The following is a 19,804-nucleotide window of genomic DNA, read 5'->3' as shown; positions in this document are numbered from 1 at the left end:
TGAAAGGACAACAACTTGACTTGGAAAAGTCCCGGAAGTACACACTGTTCCCCAATAAAGTCCTGTTCCCCTTCCCCAATAAAATCTTTTAAAAAATAAAACATAAAAAATAAAAGCAAATGGATTACGGGAGACAGCAGAGGAATAGCATAAAGCAAGAAGTGACTCCACAGCAGCTGCTGTGCTGGATGTGGTTCCTCTCCCAGAACAGACCAGCACAGCCTCTGGTACTGGGTATGACGCTGTGCGTCTGCTCAGTGAGCACTTTCCGATCCCCATCTGCAACAGTCCCCAAATCTCCCTTGAGTCAGATCACAGTACACATTCACAGTTCTGTCCCAGGAGCAGACAACTCCCCCGCTCCACGACAGTGCAGGCTGGAGAGTCCTTGAGCACCTTGACATTCTGCAGAAAATCACACTGGTCCACGGCACTGATGAGAAAATGCTAATTTGACCCGGTGAGCTGGGATTGGTGCATCATCTGGGTGCTCCATTGACACGTGTGTCAGAGAGGAGGGGGCGTGTCCTGCAAAGATCAGAGGCCTAACCCGTGGTCAAGTGTCTGGAGATCCAGTGACCCGGGGACTGCTGGGACATCTTGCGAAGTCAAGACCCAGTTATTGTATCTCGAACCTTCTACCACTAGGAAAAGCACAACACTCAATAGTCTTTGGATTCTGGAGCCAGCATGTCCCACCCTTGGGAATCCCGCTCTGACCATTTCTTGGGTCATTCTGAAGGTTGCCCGTTTTGAGTACACAGGGTCAGACAGGGCTCTGTAGCCCTCTGTGCTTCAGATTGTAGTGCAAGCTGTCCTGTCTCTTGGGCCACATGTCCCAAAAGATCCACAGTGCAAGAGGCAGCTGTGGTAAAAATGCTTACAAGCCCCAATTGCAGAGTTGTGTTGCAGAAACTTCTAGGCTTTGAAACGTAGCTGCAGGCATGTTACTGGGTCCTCAAAGAGACTGAGTTGTCCATCATAAGCTGAGTCATGTCCGAACCACTAGGTCATAAGGGCAGGCAGGCACATCATCAAACCCATAATAAAGTGAAAATGGTACACTCAGGAGCAAAGAAGGTCCATAGGGCACAAGCAAATTGCACAAACAGGTGGTCTAGATGCTTATGTCATTGCACTAATACCTCACCCTCAGCTCACACCTATGGCCACAGAGAAAACATTTAAAAGTCCAGGTTTGGCAAATGAACGGGTCAGCTCAATATCTGGGTCCAAGCCCCAAATGGCTTGCTGCTGCTTCACTGTCCCACTCAGCAACTGAACGACAGTGCTGGGTGGAAGCCTCCCCAGTGGGCAGAACTTCAAGCCGTCCACCTGATCCACTTGGTGTGGAAGGAGAGGTCAGAGGTAAGAATGTACACGGACTCCCGGCAGTGATAGGTGGTTTCACTGGAGGGCTAAGGTCCTGGAAGGGTCAAGTGTGGAATATCGGAAACAAGGAGATAAGCACGAGGATAGACTTCTGCGAATAAACACAGAGTGTGGGGATGGATTTCTTTTTTAAGGCTTTATTTTTTTAGAGCAGTTTTAGGTTCACAGCCAAATGGAGTGGAAAGTAGAGTTCCCATATATCCCGTCTGCACACAAGCATGGCCTCCCTCATCAGATGATAACATTCCTCACCAGAATGCAACATTCGGTACAACTGTTGAACCTACATTGACACATCATAATCACCCAAAGTCCATAGTTTATCTTGGTTCACTCTTGGTGTTGCACCTTCTGTCGGTTTTGATAAATGTATAATGACATGTATCCATCATCAGTTTATCATCCAGAGTCTTTCACTGCCCTAAGATCCTCTGTGCTCCACCAATTCACCTCTCCCTCCCCCAACTATGGGAAACCACCGCTCTTTTCACTGTCTCTATAATTTTGTCTTTTTCAGAATGTCATATTGTTGGAATCATATACTGTGTAGCCTTTTCAGATTGGCTTCCTTCACTTAGTAATATGCATTTCAGGCTTAATAGCTCATTTCTTTTCAGCACCGAGTATTTCGTTATTTGATGTACCACAATCTGTTTATCCATTCTCCTACTGAAGGACATCTCCGTTGCTTCCAGGTTTTGGCAGGAATAAAGCTGCTATAAACATTCACGGGCAGGTTTTTGTGTGGACATAAGTTTTCAACTCCTTTGGGTAAATACCAAGGAGTACAAATGTTCGATCGTATGGTAAGATTATGTGTAGTGTAAGAAACTGCCAAACTGTCTTCCAGAGTGGCTGTGCCATTTTGCATTCCCACCTGCAATGAATTAGAATTCCTGTTGCTCTACACGCTTTGTTAGCATTTGGTGCCATCAGTGTTCTCACTTTGGGCCATTCTCATAGGTGTGCAGTGGTAGCCCATCATTTTAAATTGCATTTCCTTCATGACCTATGATGTAGAATGTGCTTTCATATACTTATTTGCCATTTGAATATCTTTTTTGGTGAGGTGTCTGTTGAGACCTTTGGCCCATTTTTAATCAGGTTGTTTATTTTCTTATTGGTGAATTTTAAGAGTTCTTTGTATATTTTGGATAAGAGCCCTTTATCAGATGTGTCTTCTACAAATATTTTCTCCCAGTCTGTGGCTTGTCTTCTCAGTCGCTTGACATTATCTTTTGCAGAGCAGGAGTTTTTAATGAGGTCCAGTTTCTCCATTCTTTCTTTCATGGATTGTACCTTTGGTGTTGTGTCTAAAAAGTCACCGCCATACTCAAGGTCATCTAGGTTTTCTCCTGTGTTGTCTTCTAGGAGGTTTATAGTTTTGCATTTTACACTTAGATCTGTGATCCATTTTGAATTAAGTTTTGGAAAAGGTGTGAGGTCTGTGTCTAGATTCATTTTGTCGCATGTGGATGTCCAGGATTTGTAGGGATGCTCCTTGGTGATACATGGGAATAACTATACATGGGAAATTTCACAATTACAGCATGACAAGGCTAAAATAATCAGGGGCTCAGAGTCTTAAGAGGGGACGGTCTGGCTCACACCACTAGACGAGCAACGCGGCCCAGCAGAAATGCTGTTTTTTGTAGTGTTTTAGGAGGTCCCCACCAGGACCGAGCCCCAGCTGCCCACAGTGAGTGCTCTCTCCATTTGTCTCCATTCTTCAGTCTCCCACAGGACTCGCTGGAATCACTTCCCAAATAAACTACCTGCACCCAAATCCTTATCCTAAAGTCTACATGGGAGAAGGCAAGTAAGACCCTTTTCAACAAAGCTAGCTTGAGGTCTTTGTCAAGCACCTTGCTGAAATCCTGACATACTATGTCTCTTTCTTCTAGAAGACAGATGAGTTTAGTCTGCTATTGTTTCTTGCTAGGAGACCCATGCTGGCTCCTGGTAATTGTAAGTTTCTTTTCTAAGTGCTCATGAAAATCTATTCAATAAGCTATTAATTTGATAGTAGGCCCACTGTTACTTTCTAAAAATTATGAAGGATTTCCAAATTCCAGTTTTGCTTTATCTAACATCAATAGAGTTTTATCTGTAAAATACCGAAAACTTTTCTTCTATGCGGTGTTACAAACTGTTTTCTTTAAACGTTATTGTCTAAATACCATTATTCTGTCTAAATACTAATATTTTGCCGAGATGGCTTTTCTGATAGAATTGCTTACATGAGAGAAATCATGTCTTGAATTTCCAATGGCAAAGATTTAGAATATAAGCATTTACACATAAGTACAAAGAAATCATTAATGCCATTGTTTTGCAATACATTATGTCTAAAAGCAGCAAGCATTTAAAAATGTAAACATCTCTATAAATCCTTTTCAGTTCATCAGAATGGAAATAACAACTAGCAAAGCCTTTACCAAAGAGGATGACTTGTTTATTTCTGAAGTTTTCCATTTAATATCTTTGGACCAAAGTTGATGGCAGGTAACTGAAAACACGAAAAGTGAAACCATGGCTAAGGAGGGCCTACTGTACATTGAGTCCAGATACTTTCTCAACTATGCAGGTACAGGATGTACCTCACTTCTCCATCCGTGTTCTCATCATAAGTGGTGCTACAAAAAAATGCCTGAATCTCTGCTGATGAACACAATATTTAGATAGACCGAAGTAGCTCATCGAATTCTCATAGTCACTATTAATTTTCCTTATAATTGGTAGAAATGCTGACTATAAAAGGTGGCATTCACATTTTTAATGAGTTCATATATATTTTTTGATGATCAAATAGAGAAAATGAATTACATTTAATTTTTAAAAATAAGGTTTATTGGCAGTAACTATCTTCAATAACTGTATTTGTATTTACCCTGGGGAATGCACAATTATAGATATTACTGGCTTTAACATTTCTTTAAAAGGTATAGTCTTTATACTACTGCAAAGATAAGACTCTTCCCACTCTGAAAAATCTCTTCTTTACTGTCAAGAATTCTCAGTGCATCTGAACTAAGACTGGAGCATTCGGCAAAGACCAACCAGAATCAGCAGGTTTTCTCTTCTCAATTGAGCAACTGAAAATAGTAACTCTATTTCTAAATACTAGAAGAACCGTCTACATATTGGAAAAATAAAGAGGGGAAAATAACAAGCTGCTTCCAAATACACGCCTGGCATGAGGAACTGCTTGTACTTGCACGTGGTGGCAGCTTCCAGACGAAATCGTCTTCAGTTTTTAATCTTCGGGTTCGTATCTGGAAATAGTTGTAAATTAAATTAAGAGCAGAATGTCATGATTACCTTTCCTCGTTGTTGTCACTGTTATCAAGTGAGTTTGCTTGAAACAGCTTCAGTGACTTAAACTAGTCACGTGACGTTTCTCACTTCAAATCACTGCTATGGTAGAAGTCGGATACATGGAAAGCCCTGTGATGGTGACGTAGCGGGAGCTCCTGAAGCAGGGAGAATGGGCCAGATAACTGCTAAGATACCGTCAGACCCCAGTCTCTATGCTTGGCAGTTACGTACCTGACACACCTTCGTAGAGTAGAAATTCAATAATTATCTAAATTGCCCGATTGACACCAATAGCTGATACGGTATGTGAGTCAAGGATTAGTAAATCCCCGGCCTGACGTCTCTGGACACGAGCTTAGATTTAATGAGGAACAGATATCAACCCAAAGGGGGCACAATCTGAGAGGCAGGATGGCATGGCTTACTTTGCCAGTCTTTTCCTCAGGTCTTTGATTTGGTCATTCTTCTTGGTAAGAATCTCTTTCATGTTTCGATAAGCTGCTGTTTGTTGGAATTTCTTCTCTAATTCCTGCGTAGTGAAAAATGTCAGCCCATTACTGAGAACCAGTTAAGAAAAGAGTTAACAAATCTAATGAAAATGTATATTTTCTGTTCTAATTTGACTAATATCCTGCGCATATTATTTTCTGCTTTCTTTCATGTAAAATTCAGACTGTTCAAACTTTAAAAATACATTCGTTCAAAGAGAAGCCAATAAGATAGCAACATTTTCGCAAATACAATGTCAGCCAGTAACTCAAACACACTATGCCCTAGACAGGGCAAACCTATGTGAAAGAGTAAACTAATTTTCAGATAAAATAAGCATGATCTTTTTCCAAATCCCAAAGTAGTGTCAGTATTTTAGGAGGAGACTTTTTAAATTAAATTTTTGCTCCCAAATTCTTACAGGTCTAACCCCTAAAGTGAAGAACCCAGTCTTCCACATAGTTCATAGATATTGCAGACGATGTATGGAATCCTTTCAGAAAAAGCCATCCAGCCCTCTGCCAGGCTGTGGGAGGGACGGGCAGGAAGGGCCGTGGGGGGAGCCATCATTGTAGGCGTTTTCTATCACACCACAGGAAGGAGTGGAGATTTTTATAATCACAGATATTTTAGTGCCAAAGGGGAGAATCTCAGCGCCCAGATACGACAAATCTCTAGAACACATACGGTTAATGCCATGAGAAAACATAACGCGACTCTGCAGTTGTCCAAAGTCCCCCTTAGTTGCCCTTGTCCCTCTGCACCATGTTCATCACGTAATGGGGCATTTACACACAAGTCTGACCTTCTCAGCCATGCTCAGCTGCTCCTGAACCCTGAGCAGGTCGTGCTTGGCTGTCGCTAGACTCTCCTCCAGGGACTTCTGGTTTTCTGTCTTGTCATTGAGTGTCTTCTGAAGCTCACTCTTTAAAACGGCAATGGTGTTTTCCAAGTCCCTCAAAACTTTGGCCTTGATTAAAAAATCCTATGAAAAAATACACACATTGTCACCATTTCACATTGACACCCTACGTAGTGACTGTTTTCGGTGGTGCCTCACCATCATCGGGGGTGAAGGAAGTGGTGATGTGTGTTGCATGTGCACGTCAGCGCCCCTCCCCGCCCAGTGCACCCCGGCTCTGTGGGCGTTGCCAGCACGCCCAGGGCCCCCTCAGCCCTCAGTGCATGGTGTCCTGTACGTGGCAGACATGCAGGGTCACTGATTTCCAAACATGTGAAATGTGATTTATGAACTGCTAGGATTCCAAAGAGGGACAGGAGAGGTGAGAGCCTAAATTTGACAAGGTTGTGTGTCCCAGACTTGGGATGGCAAGTAGGTTTCATTTTGAGAAGCCAAGTTAAAAAAATCCTGAAGAATTTTGAATGATATCGATGGAAGAATAATAAAAGTAATGCATTTGTATAAAAAAAGTTTTCATCATTAATTACAATGAAATAGTATGGAGCCTAATTAATGCTTACTGATTTTATGGTTTGCTAAGTTTACCAGATTTTAAGATTTTTGTATTAATGCGATATGCACGTTTGCATACTCTGTCAGCATAATACAGCAGCTGGATCCTCTCTGTACCTAGATTTTGTTTTTGCGTAAAATTTATAGTAAAAAGAAAAAGTTGTATTAAGACAAGAAAATGGCCTATAACTGCTAAGTTTGAAGATGAAGCAGTACTATCAACAGAAGAAAAATTCCTTACTCATGTTTTAAATAGGGTCTTTAAAAAGATTTTATTTCATTGTAACTAGTGAAGGCATGTATGCATTTTGCTTTTGCCAAAATGTTAAAAGTAAAATTGGAGCAAAGTCTAAAATGGTTTTTAAAACAAATTCGTCATCCAAATCTGCAATTGTTTTACTTTGGGGAAATTATAAAGCTGTACTGGAGTATGTAGCTCTCTGTTTTATACAGCTGTGGTCCTTGGTACATAATGATTGAAAATCATATGTATTTTTCTTTTTTTTTTAATTAGCCATATAAGAAGTATCCTTCTATTTTAAAGATCTACAAATGAAATGATGTAATGTCTGACATTTGCTTCAAAAAAACAGGGGTGGGAGGGAGAAGAAAGTAGAGGTAAATATGAAATCATACTGGCCATGCCCGGGTGGTTGGTAAAGCTAAGTGATGATACCTGGGGCTGCATTGTACTATTTTCTCTACTTTTGTACGTATTTGCAATTTTCCATAGAAAAAGTGTAACACAGGCCTAATGGAGTAGGTTTGGAGACTGTTTAGTAGACATTTACAATGACAATAAAAGACCTAGAAAAGTCAATGTTGCACTGCAAATTCACTCAGGTGAGATCCTAATATAGCATCCAGTCTCAATGGAAAGGCCCTGGGAGGCAGAGCTGTGCACGAAGACTTCCGGCCACCACACTCAGACAAGCCTGGATGACGTCAACACTGGGCTTCACCGTGTCGCACAAGCACTAGACATAGATGGATCTGAAGATCACTACCGGTAAATTCCTTCTCTTTCACCACACTCACCGAAGGCAGACTAAGTAATAAGTTTTGTGTAATAAAACCCACATACCAATACAATGAACTAAAAACTCTTCCTTTCTCCATTTCCTTTTTCCCATTATAATTGGAATGGCTTGTATGCCAGTGGGCTCTCAGGACACGGGAGTCATGTGAGCTGTGTGTCTGCCCCTCTGCCCTGGAGGACGGACAGAGGGGAGGGCGCAGGTGGTCACCTGGCCTCACCTGGCCACAAGGGTGTCCCAGTGCAGGAGAGCAGTGGCAGGGGCTGGGGGATGATGAACAGTAACCGAAACTTAATACTAAGTTGGTAACTATTCTATGCAGCAGATCTGAAGACAGCTACAACCTATTTCATTTCACCTTTTGATTTTCTTGATCGAGCTGTAAGTCTTGCAGCGCTCTTTCTAGTTTCGACTTCTCATCCAGCACATTCGTAGCCTATAATCAAGTTTAAACAAAACACATTCAGTACGGAGCCTGTACGCCGCTCAGTAATTGTGGTAACGTGTTTCTCCGTTACCTGTATTTCAATGGTCTTCAGCCTGGACTTCAATTTCTCATTCTCTTCTTGAAGTCTTAAAATTTCCTTTGTGAGTAAATTCAAGTTTTATTATTTTAGCCAAAGTATTTTTAATACTTGACATGACTTGTTTCACTTAAAAATGTAATCTTTAAATTAAATTTAAATTATATAATAGATAAAAAATCTGTATGCCCTGGTTATTGGGAATATTCCAATTTTACCCAGCCCACCGGCCTCAGCACCCGCGAGTCACTGTTGGTCTAAGGCTTCTAGTTCCTTCTCTCACAGTGTCAGACTCTTCGGCCCTCTGCTCTCTGCCTTCTGCCAGAGTCCCCTCCTCTGCCACCTCTCACCTAGATGACCCTACAACTCTCGGGGCTGTCCTCGGCCTCCGCTGCACAGCACTGCTGCTCATCCTACACCGTGGTCATCACTCCCATTCCCTGTGCCCAAGCCCCGGGGCATTTCTGACCGAGCTGAGGCCAAACGCCTTTGCGTGGCAGCAGCGCTATCACTAGGACCACCCGTCGGTCAGTCTGATGTCTTATACACGCCAACCGAATCGGCCCAGTCAGACAGCACTGCATTCTGTTCCAATCACACCAGCCTTCTGCCTCTGAGTGCTGCCCATTCTGTTCCCCTGCCGGCTGTGCCCCCTTCTCTGCCCTCTGACAGCAGCTTAATCTGCCTTTACTCTTTATCCTGGCACAGACACTGCCTGACCCGCGTCTGTCCTCAACTGCTCTTATCCACACGGAACTGTGTCTTCTCTGCCACCCTGTGGCACACACATTAGCATTCTCCACCTCTGCTTCCAGAATATTAGTTCTCGCCTCCCAATAAGATTGTAAGGTTTATAAGGGCAAAAGGCCAGGTATTACACTTTTTATCTAACAATATCTAGCATAATATTGACAACACAGGAATCATAAAAATATTAATTTGTATATTGGTAATTACTTTTTAGAAACCTCTTAATAAAATTCCCTTAATTGGTATCACGGATCATAACCTTTAAATGTCCATCAATAAGTGCTGTCCAAAATTCCACGTTCTTCACTTCACCATGGAAAGATGCAATCAAGAGGTATTTCAGACTTTCTGGAACGTAAGTATGCCCTCTTCTGGCCCAGCAGGGACCATAAGCAAAACCACTGCAGCGGACTCATTCCCCGCAGTGGACCAGAGCCCGAATCAGCCTCCTCCGTTTCTCCACTCGTGATTGTGCAGGCCACGAGAGGACTGAATGGAGGGTTTGCCGTTTCTCAAAACGATGGCAACATTACCTTGTTTAGGAGCTCGGCCGTTCCACCTTCGTTAAGTGGAGCCAGTTTGGGTTTCAGGTCCATACTGGGCTGGAATGAAATACAGAAACTAAACTGAAACTGGCATGGACAAACCACGTGTAATCACTGAACACTTTCACTATCAAAGGGGAAACAGTGCGTGAACATATCCACTGGGACGTCAGCTCCAAGAGTGTGGGGGTTCTTGTGGATTTGGTTCCCTGCTACGTCCCAGTGGCCGGGCAGTGCCTGGTCCATGGTGCACAACACAAATCCAAGATAAAAACAAAACCCATCCTCCCCGTATCTTAAACAAACAAACAAAACAGATGGCAGGGAAAGGAGGGAAGGAGCTCTAAGCCAGAGCAGATATAAACCCTACCTTGACGGACTGGGATTCTAACCTGTGAGGCTGAAACAGATTTCCACATGAACCAGACTCTGGGAAAAACTGTAATACTGATGAGAATTTAGGCAACTACATTACAGAGGAAGAATAACTTGGCAAGAATATTCTGGCAGGTTGGCAATATGAAGAATCCACGCCCTCTGGCCCAGATGTATGTTCTGAAGGAGCAACTGGGGAAGAGTCGGGATGTACGTGTCATGGCTCCTCTCGGAGGCACTGGACTCCCAGGGGCATTCATACAACGCAGCGCTAAGTGGTCACTGCAGACACGGGGAACGATTATAAGAGGAGTAGGCAACTACCAGCAGGGTCTCCACTCGACATGAGGACAAGGCTCAGCCATCGGAGGCACGCTGCTCAAGGTCACACAGCAAGGGGGTGAGAGAGCCAGAATGTACTGACCCAGGTGTGGCTGACCCAACGCCTGTGCTCTGCAGCCTCGGAGTGACGAGTTCAGATGGCAGGGAGTGGGTGTATGTGTGTGCATGCGTGTGCGAGACAGGGGACAGAAACAGCAGTTTTTCATAGTTACTTCCAAAGCTTTTCTTTTGCCTGAAAATCTGAGAGGCAGTTTTTGAATCCTGCTCTTGAATCGACTGCTTTTCCTTCAGAGTTCTCACTTTAGCCTCTGATTGCTCTGAGCAGCTTGAGGATTTTAATTACTGGCTATTAAGATATGGACTTAAAATGACCCCAAATTACCTTTTTATTTGAAGATGTAAATTCTGCTTTTTCAAATTCTGCAACTTGTTCTAATAATTCTCTTGAAGATAAAAGCAAATATGAAAAAATATTTATTGAAAATGGATTTGTGTCATACACAAGAATAAAATCACTCATACCAATCTATTACCTGCCAGAGAGAACAGAGCAAGATGAACAAAATTTCATCATGTCAAAAATGACATTTAGTTCCTAATGGTCGAGAACCCAAACCACATGGAGTCACCTGTGAATGTCCCACAGCACCTAGTATTGCGCACCTACTGTGTGTGCGACGGAGCTGCTAGAACTAAACTGCAATGTTAATACAAACATGTCTGAAATTTGTAGTCAACTGTATTTTTGAGGTGCTATAGGGAGGTTGCTCTGTTATAATATACATTGTTAGCTAGGAGACGCTCAAGAAAGACAAGCTGATTTTAAGAGAGTAGCCTCCCAAATGGAATTACAGTAGTTTGTGACATCTCCAGGAAAAGAGGATGAGATAGTCTCCAGAAAGACAGATGGTTTGGGGTGATCTACATGATTATTTCTTTTCATTTGCAAAGGTAAATGAGAGCTGACTATGCAAAAGCCTTTAAAGTAAATGGCAGTGACTTCTCTTCTAAGCTTAATAGGTCAGTTTCTCAACCTTTTCTCACCAGTAACCTACTGACAGACAGTTGACTAAGTTAAAGGGGTTTCCTTCCCAACCGTAGGCCCTAACCCGTGTTAGTCAACACTCTCCCCATGGGCCCACATGCTGCAACTGTGTTTAGAGCACAGCTCCCAGGGTTCAGCCGTCAGTCTTTCCTGATTTCTGGCATAACTTTTCTTAGAATGAATGTCGATTTTGCCGATTTTATCATACGTGTACTTTCTAATATTAATGAGCTCTTTGCTATTGTTTGGATTATAAAACTTTTTGTTTTTTACATTTCCTGTTTTAAAGGTAAGTGTATAATTTAAAATGTAATTATTTAGAAATACACTTCCAATATTACTAGTCTGAAGTGATGGCATTTGAATTGTTTTTTCAAATGTTTCATAATCTTTATTTCCCAGTTGACCGATCTCTAAAGACTTATTATGATACCGATCAGGTTAACAAAGACACCACAATGAATAATTAGTAATCGCCTGGAAAGCAATGGCATAAATCTCCAATACCTCTCAACAGCTGGAAACAGCAGAAACAGAATTTGGAAGAGGACGTGCAGTGGCACCTAAGAGGTCACTCGGGAAGCGGATGCTTTGCTGCTACCTCACCCAATGTTCTCACGTAGCAGCCCCACGAAAACCGGCAGCAAAGACATTCGCTAACTTTTAAGATCATGCGTGGGCCTCTGTTGCCCTAACCGCAGGCACACGTTGTTATTACCTGTTCTCAAGTTCCGAGATGTCTGTTTGCAGCTTGAGATACCACTTCTCCGCCTGGGAGAAAAGCTGCCGCAGAACTAACACGTTGGTGTGGGCGGTGTTGATGAGCTCAGACTCCACCTCGCTGTGGACCAGCGCCTGCAAGCCGCTCAGGACCTCGGAGACTTCGTCTGCAGTGAAGGTCTCCTCCACCAGCCTGAAAAACACCCGCCACTCCAAACTTCCTTATCAACAGCAAAAGCCACTTCCAAAACAAAATTAAGAAACCCACACTCATGTCTTCCATGGGATGAAACGGTCATTGTAAAAATCTTTGGGAACTATCTTCTTTATTAATAAAGCAGACTGAAAATAATAGAAACTCAATTAAATTTTGATGTCTATTTACAAGATTAAATTGTGGTTCATTCTTCAAATGCGGGCATCCTTTATTACAAGTATATGCTCAGAGACATTCCCCTAAACCAGGGGTGTCCAAACTGCGGCCCGCGGGCCAACTGCGGCCCGCAATCCATTGTTAATTGGCCCGCAGCAAATTCCAAAAATATATTTAGTTTACTTAAATAAACCAGGTGAGGCAATACGTACTTCACCTCGAGTGAGTGGCCCGGCTGTTTGTGTATTTTACCGCATATGGCCCTTGGTGAAAAACGAAAAAAGTTTGGACACCCTTGCCCTAAACCATTTACATTTTTTTCATTTTTCAGATTAAAAATCTTTTTTACTTTTTTCTCCACTAAAATTAGACTTATCACAGTTATTAGGTTAGTGCAAAAGTAATGGCAGTTTTTGCAATTATTTTTAACCTTTTAAACCGCAATTACTTTTGCACCAATCTGATAGTAATTTCAAAAGTCACCTGGAAGGTATAATTTCTCCTTTCTTTCTATTATTTGTCTAGCATTTCAATAATAGTATGAACTATTCATATGTTAGTAAATGCCTATAAGAAAACCAATGGCTATGATATATTGCCTCTCTTGGCATTCTTGAGACTCAAAGAAGAAAAAAAAAAGAACGCATCTTAGTTAAAACTACATGGACCACTGACCACTCCATGAAAATGACCATCAGCATCAACAGGATTCAAAGCCCACTCTCCCACTGAGAGTGCTCGGGGTAGGAGGAAGCCTTGCAGCCATCTTCTTCCGTGCCCTCACTGTACAGACGGGAACACAGGCTCAGAGGGTGGCGGTAAGGAGCCCGTGGTCCCACTGGGGGTGACTCAACGCCATAATCATTTCCGGCACTCTCAGGAACATGCCCGCTATCAGAATCCTTGAGAAAGCTCCTGTGTACACCTCCTCCTTTCAACGAGGTTCACAGTACCACCGTCCTCTGCGCTCCCTGCCCCCACCCCTAAAGTCCCTGGTCCCTCAGATGCTGTACGGAGGGGAGGAGCAACCACCCCACCCCACGTTTACCTTCCTCCTCACTTCCAAAAGGACCTAATGAAGGGCGGGGCACCAAAGTTAGACTCAAGTTAACATTATTTGACATACCATTCTTTAATGTTTCATTAGGCAGTTAAATTTAACCACTCTAAAAAAAAGCAAAACTTGAACTATTTCTGATGGAAGTCCTCACTAAATATATTCATAACCTTTCTATTCTTTTAAAAATCTGCTCTTGTTTTGGCAACCCAAGGTCATTATGATGAATAGCGGTTAAGGTACTCGGAGGCACAAAGTGAGTAATGAAGCACCTCCCCGGGCTATTCCTTGACAATTAAACTGTTGCTTCTATCTGCTGGGGGTCAGCAAAACAGATGAATGATTTGAACAGATAACTGCCCACAGTTGAAAGTCTCTGCTACTGAGTGAAGTTCATGGCCTTATGAGAGTTGCAGCTCACGTGGAGGCCTTTTTCATTTGTCTTACCTGACATCTATGCTAAAAAGCCTTATTCCCAAGTAATCTGATGTCTCTTTATTATTCAGTCTTTTTCTTTGGTTTCCCTGTTATCCTCCAGATCAAACATACATTTTCTATGATCTTTAATTATCTTCTATTATTGGTCCAACCAAACTAATTATCATCTCTTGCTACAGAATCAACTAACAATTTTAGTACCAGTCAGTAAGCTTTTCATGGTTCCCTGCTGTTTTCAGAATTTTACAGGTGTTTTCCTGCTAATTGTCATATCTTATGGCTCTCATCTCTTAATTAATAACTCACGTAATTCAAGTTCCGGAATCTTTAATACAAGCCAATCATTAACCCACAAGCACTTCACAATTTCCTGACTGCCCTTCTGAAACTCTGCAAACCCTTAATGATCATACGTGCGTGTTTGATAATAGATTGCTCCCGCCACAACCCACTTGCTGGAGTTTCACATATCCATGAGGCTTAGTGTAGTTGCTCTCAGTGAGTAATGGGTCACGATAATCTCTTGGCAATGGTTCGTATGGCCTCTGCGACAGCATCCCCCACACCGGCTGCCAGAAAAAAGCCATGTTCCCACTGGGTTTCCTTAGAGTCGGTTCTCTGATACCTGCTCTCCTTGAGGTCTTGGAAGCAGGAATCTACAGTTTTGAGTCTCAAGCCTCTTTTGGAACGAGCAAAACGCATATAATTGATAACTTCATTTTGATGGTGCTCATTTAGGCCCAACTCTGCCTGAAAGAGAGAGGAGTAGTTTAATTGTCAGTCTTGAAGATGTAATAAAGGAACCAACAATGAAAACACAGGCTATCCTGTGGTGGAGACTGCCACATGTCCATTAAATTCTGTTCTCCCCTTCCTGTCGGCTACATGGCTACCCAACTAGGGGCCACGTCCCAGCCCTCCTTGTGGTCAGGTGTTGCCACGTGACTACTTCTCGGCAGTGGATGTGAGCAGAAGAGATGAGGGCTACTTCCTAAGCATGGGCCTTAAGACATGGGGAGGGCCTTTGACACACCCCAGTCCTCTGAATCATGGAGGAGTCGTGACTGGGCGGAACCATGCAGACAGCATCCACGTCCTAGGGGTTGGGGGAGCAACAAGATGAAAGGGACCGGTATCCCTACATGACTTCATGGAGCAGCACTGACCCAGTCACCTGAGATGAGCAGTGAGATGGCTGCTAAGTGAGAAAAATAAACCTTCATATTCTTTAAGCCACTGTTTTTTGGATCGCTATTACAGCAACTTACCCTTACCCCACCCAATACAGCTTTAAGAAATACTATAGTAGGTTGTGAAATAGCCATTCATTGGTCTTGATTTTAAACCAGGTAACAGCTTGACAACTATGAGCTAGAGATGAAAGACATTCTTTTTCGTTTTATAGCTATATTGACTATTAAAGAAGGAAATTGTAAAATTGAACATCTAGTGTAGGGGACTAAATGAGTCAGAATTATCTTTATTTTAAGAATACCTTGAACTACCATAGCCTTCTTATGGGAGACAAAGGTCTAACTTCCAAGCCTCTTTTCAGGCTTACCCCTCCAACATTTTGAAGGCCAACGCCAAGGTCATTGAGCACGATCTCCTTCACCCCCAAGTCCTTCACCATGGCTTTCGGCATCCGCATACATCCTTGCCTCCTGTTGGCAGTCGCAAGTTCCTTAGAAGATAAGCCTACAAGGGCCAGGACCCTGCCCATCTGATTCCGAGGTACACCCAGGACTTCTCATAGTGCCTGGCACGCAGTAGACACGTGCCCGACAAATGAACTTAAAGAGTATCCCTCCTTTGGAAGGCCACTCCTTCGTGAGGCTTTAACCGGTTCTCTTTCAAACTCCTGGGGGACGTTACTTAACCAATTGTTCCCCCTCTCAACACTCCATGGGTTTCTTCTTCCCTTGAGACTACAGGGAAGACTGTATACAAACCTCACCCATGCTAAAACAAAACAGAATAGAAAACCTGAGGTTCCTTCGTGCTATCACTGCATCTGTCCACTTCCCTTCTACTCTTGCCATCCCTTCTGTCATCTAGTCCTGAAACCCATATGCTACTCAAACTGCTTTTGTAAAGCTCACCAGCAACTTCTCAATTACAAATCCAACTACATGGCTGATACCTTGTTCTCAGCTGACCTGCTCCATCCTTTGGCTGCTAACCTACCTTTCCTTCTAAACCTTACTTGTAGTCTCCTCCTCTTGGGCTAGTCTCTTAAGTGTATGTATTTCCCAGGGCCGTGCCTGGTCTGTATCCTCTCCATGATGACATATCTATCTCAACGTTTCAATGTTACCTGTACGGCTATGACTCGCAAGTCTAACAGGTTGACTGACAGATGTGTCCCCAACTGCACGATGAATAGCTCCACCAAGCATTTTTTCCCTCCCACATTGTTTTTAACATTTCTACAATTCAAGATATTACAGCTGAATAACTTCAGAACTACCCAAGATATCATGACGCTCTCTAATAGTTACTTATCCAGTAGACTGAGGTTTCAGAACAGTCAGTTGAGTTGTTTTGACCAATGTAAACCAACACATTTGAGGTATGTGCTTACCTTAAATTTCATGACTACTTTACTTGATTAAACTGGTAATTAAGATTTTGCCTTAGTGTAGACAATGTGAACAGAAAGAAGAAAGAATTTTCTTATGTTTTGGTTCACACTGATTATTGACCAACTCCCTGAACTAATGGCAACTATTAGTAATAGTAATAGTAATGATGAAACAGCTACAAGTCATTCGGAGGTTATAATGTCCCAGGAATGATCTCATTTAAACCTCAATACAATCCTCTGAAAAAGGAAGTATCATTCCTACTTTACAGATAGAAAGCTGAGGGACAGAAAATAAATGTTTCCCCAATGACTGAAATGGTTAAGGGCTAGAGCAGGACCTGAACCAAGCAACCTCACTCCAGATCCCACACTCAACTCTGCTGTTTCATATCCTTTTTGGAATATGGCAGAATTTAAATATATAAAGAACATATACATGTTATAGGTGCATATGCACCTGAGTTGTGACTCACAAGACAGATTTCCAGCAGGCATTCAAAAAACCAAACTGAACATCTACGTTAGAAATGATGTTGTCTCTTACAGTCACATCAGGTTGACAAGAATATCCCTCAATTTGGAAATACCTCAAAGTAATGTCACAACTTGCTTAAAAAAAATCCCATAAACACCAATTCTCAATCATTCTTTATTGTTTATAGTATTAAACCTGTACTCGGTAAGCCCTTCAAATACCCCAAACTCTTTCTCTAACCCTGTTTCCCAGAATGCTCCGTAAGGATGCTCTACTTTAGTGAGACTAGTCTGCTGTTAGCCCTGAGTAATGATTTGACATTTCCTGCCTCTGCTCTCACTGTTACCCCAGGCACCTCCCCATTCCTATTCAAGAATGGAATCCTACCTAGTGTTCCCCTGGTAACTGTTTATGAACAGGCTTTCTGAGGTGGGGTGGGGGTGGGCTTGAAATATGAAACTCTGATCTGTAGCCCTTGCTGATTTCCCTGGTGTAAAGACTCCCATCATGGCTGATTTCAAGCTACCAATACAATGTCACTCAACGCAGAGGTGAGAAGAAGTGCATACAATTGGCTGTCACCAGCCAGTACAAGCATGCTTCAGCCCATCACTGAAGTCCTACCTAACCAAACCTGCTTTACTTACTCTGCCAAGCCTCCCAATATACCCTCAGCAATTCTAGCTATGTTTGCCTCCAAAAACTGGTACATACCATCTCTGCAACTCATTTGGCACCACCACACCCTGATTTCTACCTTGTACTATTAGGGTCGTTTTCTTTCTCCCAGGTATTGCTCCTCCAATTAGACTGTAAGCTTGTGATGGCATGAATCATTTCTAATGCCACACAGCTCCTAGTATAAGTGGCCAATTCACATCTGTAAATTATTTTCTCTCCTGTCAAGAAGAGTGAAGATTGTCCTAAGTCTAAGAAGAAAAATCGACTCAAACTGAGAAGAAGAAGCTTTAGGACAGAAGACAGAAAAGTTCCTCTAAAATGGGTGGGAGTGAAGAAAGGGAGCAGAAATGGGCAGGTGAGTTCAACAGAAGAAATGGCCTCAGCCCAGGAAATGACATTCCCAGACATTTCCTTCCCCATATGCACACGGGTACATGACATGCACATGAGTCAAATCATTAGAGAGAAAAAGGCATAGGTTGATGTGTGGTACAAGTAGACAAAACCCTGGATTAAAAACCAAGTTTACGTCTAGTTGTGTAACCGTTACCAAATCACTTAATCTCACTGACACCAGTTTCGCCATCTGTTAAATGAGAGATATAATAATTAGTTCTAAAATATTTGGCAACAATGGGGGGTATATCCAATATCCAAATATGGGGGTATATCCAAATATGGAAATTAGAATTTGTTTTAACTTTATTGCAGAAATACTCTATTAAAATAATAAAAAGGGCTAAAAACATAGAGCAAGAATCCTATCAGAGCATTGCCAAGCTGGCGTCCTGGAATTTTGCCGTAAAGTGAGGGAGAGTGGAGTGAAGGTACCCAAAATCATTCCGTTCTTGATTATGCCCCCAAAAATCCATATACAATTTTACTATGAGAAGTGTTAACAAAACGTAATGATAAAAATGAGCACGATCTAATAAAAATCTATCATATATTGAATGCTTAGTATTTTAACAGGTACTGTGCTATTTATTTTACATGCATCAACTCAGTTATCATTTTATCAGCCCTAGATTAATTATTATCATCTGCAATTTACTAAAGAAGAAACTGAGCCTGATTCCAAAGCCTCAGTTGTTAAGCAAATTGATAGAAAGGGATGACAGAAAATAGAGTGGGAGCAGGTGTCAATTTTTTTGCGTGTGACATCGCCGTCATAATTTTTTCACCTCGTTTTTGGTACTTTAGGGAAATCAAGACGGGTAGGGAATGGTGTTTTGTTCACAGTTGCACCTCAGGTGCAAGAGTGTGCTTGTCACAGTGTGGTCTAAACAGGAATCCTGGTTGCGGAGGTATTTCAGTTGCCCATTTCAGTGGTGCCCCCAACTGTGCTTTCATCCCTTTTTCTGAACTCTTTAGTATTGTGCAATGTTCTAAGTGTGGTGGCTAGTTAAATTGGCACACTATATCCTCTGGAACGATTAATGGGATATGCTTGAACATACAAGAAAACGGGGCCTCTTTTGAACAGATCCAAACAAACGAAATGTCACCTAAGTTTCCTCGGCTGTAAAATGCGGGGCTTGGACTCTTAAAGTCGTTCTCGTATCAGAAAGCTGGATTCAATCATGTTCTCCCTCTTAGGCTCGTTAACACATGTAGTTTATGCTGCCAAAGGGTGTGTGCAAAAACTTGGGAGTTTTTGGAATCTAATGAGAAGCCCGCCCTGCGCCGTCTGCGGGCCGGGCCGCGGGTTCCCGCCAGCTCTCTTCACCATCCGCCTGCGAGGTGCGACTTGGCCCGGGCACCCCAGGCGCGGGTGAGGAATAAAGCGAAGCGGCGGAGCGAGGCTGCTACGTAGGAAAGGACTTCACCTAGGACTACCCGAGAAGGGCTTAGGCGAGGTTAGCTGAGCCCCCCGCACCCGGGGCAGCCTCCCCTCCTCAGGGAGGCCCAGGAGGGGACTCAGTCCCGCGCACGCCACGCCATCACTCCGGGGCCCCGGCTCCGCGTCTCCGGCTCCGGCCACTGCCCTCTCCTCGGCGCGGTGCGGCGCCAGCGGGCCGGCTACTCACCATGGCGGCGGGCGGGAGTCAGCAGCCTCGAGACGCGGAAGAGGCCCGGCGAAGCCTCGCCAAATAGCGGGATCGCCGAGGCAGGTTGGACCGCAGAGGATGCGGAGGGAGGGCAGGTTGTTTAGAAGCCTCCGGTTGCTAATGGGAACGGA

The 19,804-nt window shown here is 43.1% G+C and overlaps 1 protein-coding gene across 2 annotated transcripts; it reads right to left on the bottom strand.

The window, feature by feature from the left end:
• Window positions 1-1,513: 1,513 nt before the first annotated feature.
• LZTFL1 (leucine zipper transcription factor like 1) lies at window positions 1,514-19,804 on the bottom strand. Of its 2 annotated transcripts, XR_002136698.3 has the most exons (11): window positions 19,653-19,804; window positions 14,505-14,629; window positions 12,010-12,204; window positions 10,629-10,689; window positions 9,518-9,586; window positions 8,229-8,294; window positions 8,069-8,146; window positions 6,005-6,184; window positions 5,136-5,239; window positions 4,584-4,667; window positions 1,514-2,913 (listed from the first exon to the last, which is right to left on the bottom strand). XR_002136698.3 is itself a non-coding variant. In XM_019724054.3 (10 exons), the coding sequence occupies exons 1-10, from the start codon at window positions 19,653-19,655 to the stop codon at window positions 4,649-4,651; spliced, it is 900 nt and encodes a 299-aa protein (XP_019579613.3). In that variant the 5' UTR covers window positions 19,656-19,804; the 3' UTR covers window positions 3,826-4,648. The 2 variants fall into 2 exon arrangements, 1 of the variants encoding a protein (XP_019579613.3); XM_019724054.3 differs by lacking the exon at window positions 1,514-2,913 and having other exon boundaries at window positions 3,826-4,667.

This window comes from Rhinolophus sinicus, chromosome 5, assembly GCF_057876585.1.
Source record: "Rhinolophus sinicus isolate RSI-liver-muscle chromosome 5, RSI-T2T, whole genome shotgun sequence".
NCBI lineage: Eukaryota > Metazoa > Chordata > Mammalia > Chiroptera > Rhinolophidae > Rhinolophus > Rhinolophus sinicus.
The sequence above is the reverse complement of the archived record's forward strand: the minus strand, read 5'-3'. Positions and strand labels throughout refer to the sequence as shown.

Excerpts from the sequence above, each read along its gene's own strand:
- LZTFL1 (XM_019724054.3), bottom strand. Across the intron at positions 12,205-14,504 it reads CAAGACCTCAAGGAGAGCAG|GCTGGTGGAGGAGACCTTCA; the intron begins GTATCAGAGAAC and ends GGTGTTTTTCAG. Across the intron at positions 10,690-12,009 it reads ATCTCGGAACTTGAGAACAG|AGAATTATTAGAACAAGTTG; the intron begins GTAATAACAACG and ends TTTATCTTCAAG.